The 400-nt window shown below is 53.2% G+C and overlaps 1 protein-coding gene across 1 annotated transcript in view; it reads left to right on the top strand.

The window, feature by feature from the left end:
* Positions 1-273: 273 nt before the first annotated feature.
* Positions 274-400, top strand: part of LOC119594703 (superoxide dismutase [Cu-Zn]-like) — a gene marked incomplete at its 5' end in the record, with an annotated part of 1,130 nt that continues 1,003 nt past the window's right edge. The window contains 1 exon segment of the mRNA XM_037943760.1: positions 274-390. Coding sequence (XP_037799688.1) covers positions 274-390 — 117 coding nt within the window.

The raw sequence follows: 400 nt of genomic DNA, 5'->3' as shown, positions 1-400 counted from the left end.
GCAGATAATTTTTGCCCCTTTTTCTCTTCTTTTTTTTTTCCTTTTCATTGGCATTCCTTTTTTTTTTTTGTACTTTTTTTTTTTCTTTAGATCTATTTTTTAATCTTTCCCCATCATCCCCCCCCCCCCACATCGTAAATTTCCCTCTCCCCTCGAACGCTTTCCTCTCTCGCCTCGTTTTTTCTCCCCTTCATTCCCCTCTTCTTGCAGGACTGAGCCCCGGCAAGCACGGCTTCCACACACGCCTTCGGGGTTCGGGCGCCGACTGCAAGGCGCCGGCGGGCACTACAACCCTTCGGAAGCAACCACTCCGCGCCCGACGCCACCCAACGCCACGTCGGGGACCTCGGCAACATCCTCGCCGGGGAAGACAGCGTCGCCCACGTTGATGTGAGTCCTT

The sequence above is a fragment of the Penaeus monodon genome, chromosome 34, assembly GCF_015228065.2.
Source record: "Penaeus monodon isolate SGIC_2016 chromosome 34, NSTDA_Pmon_1, whole genome shotgun sequence".
Lineage (NCBI taxonomy): Eukaryota > Metazoa > Arthropoda > Malacostraca > Decapoda > Penaeidae > Penaeus > Penaeus monodon.
The sequence above is the reverse complement of the archived record's forward strand: the minus strand, read 5'-3'. Positions and strand labels throughout refer to the sequence as shown.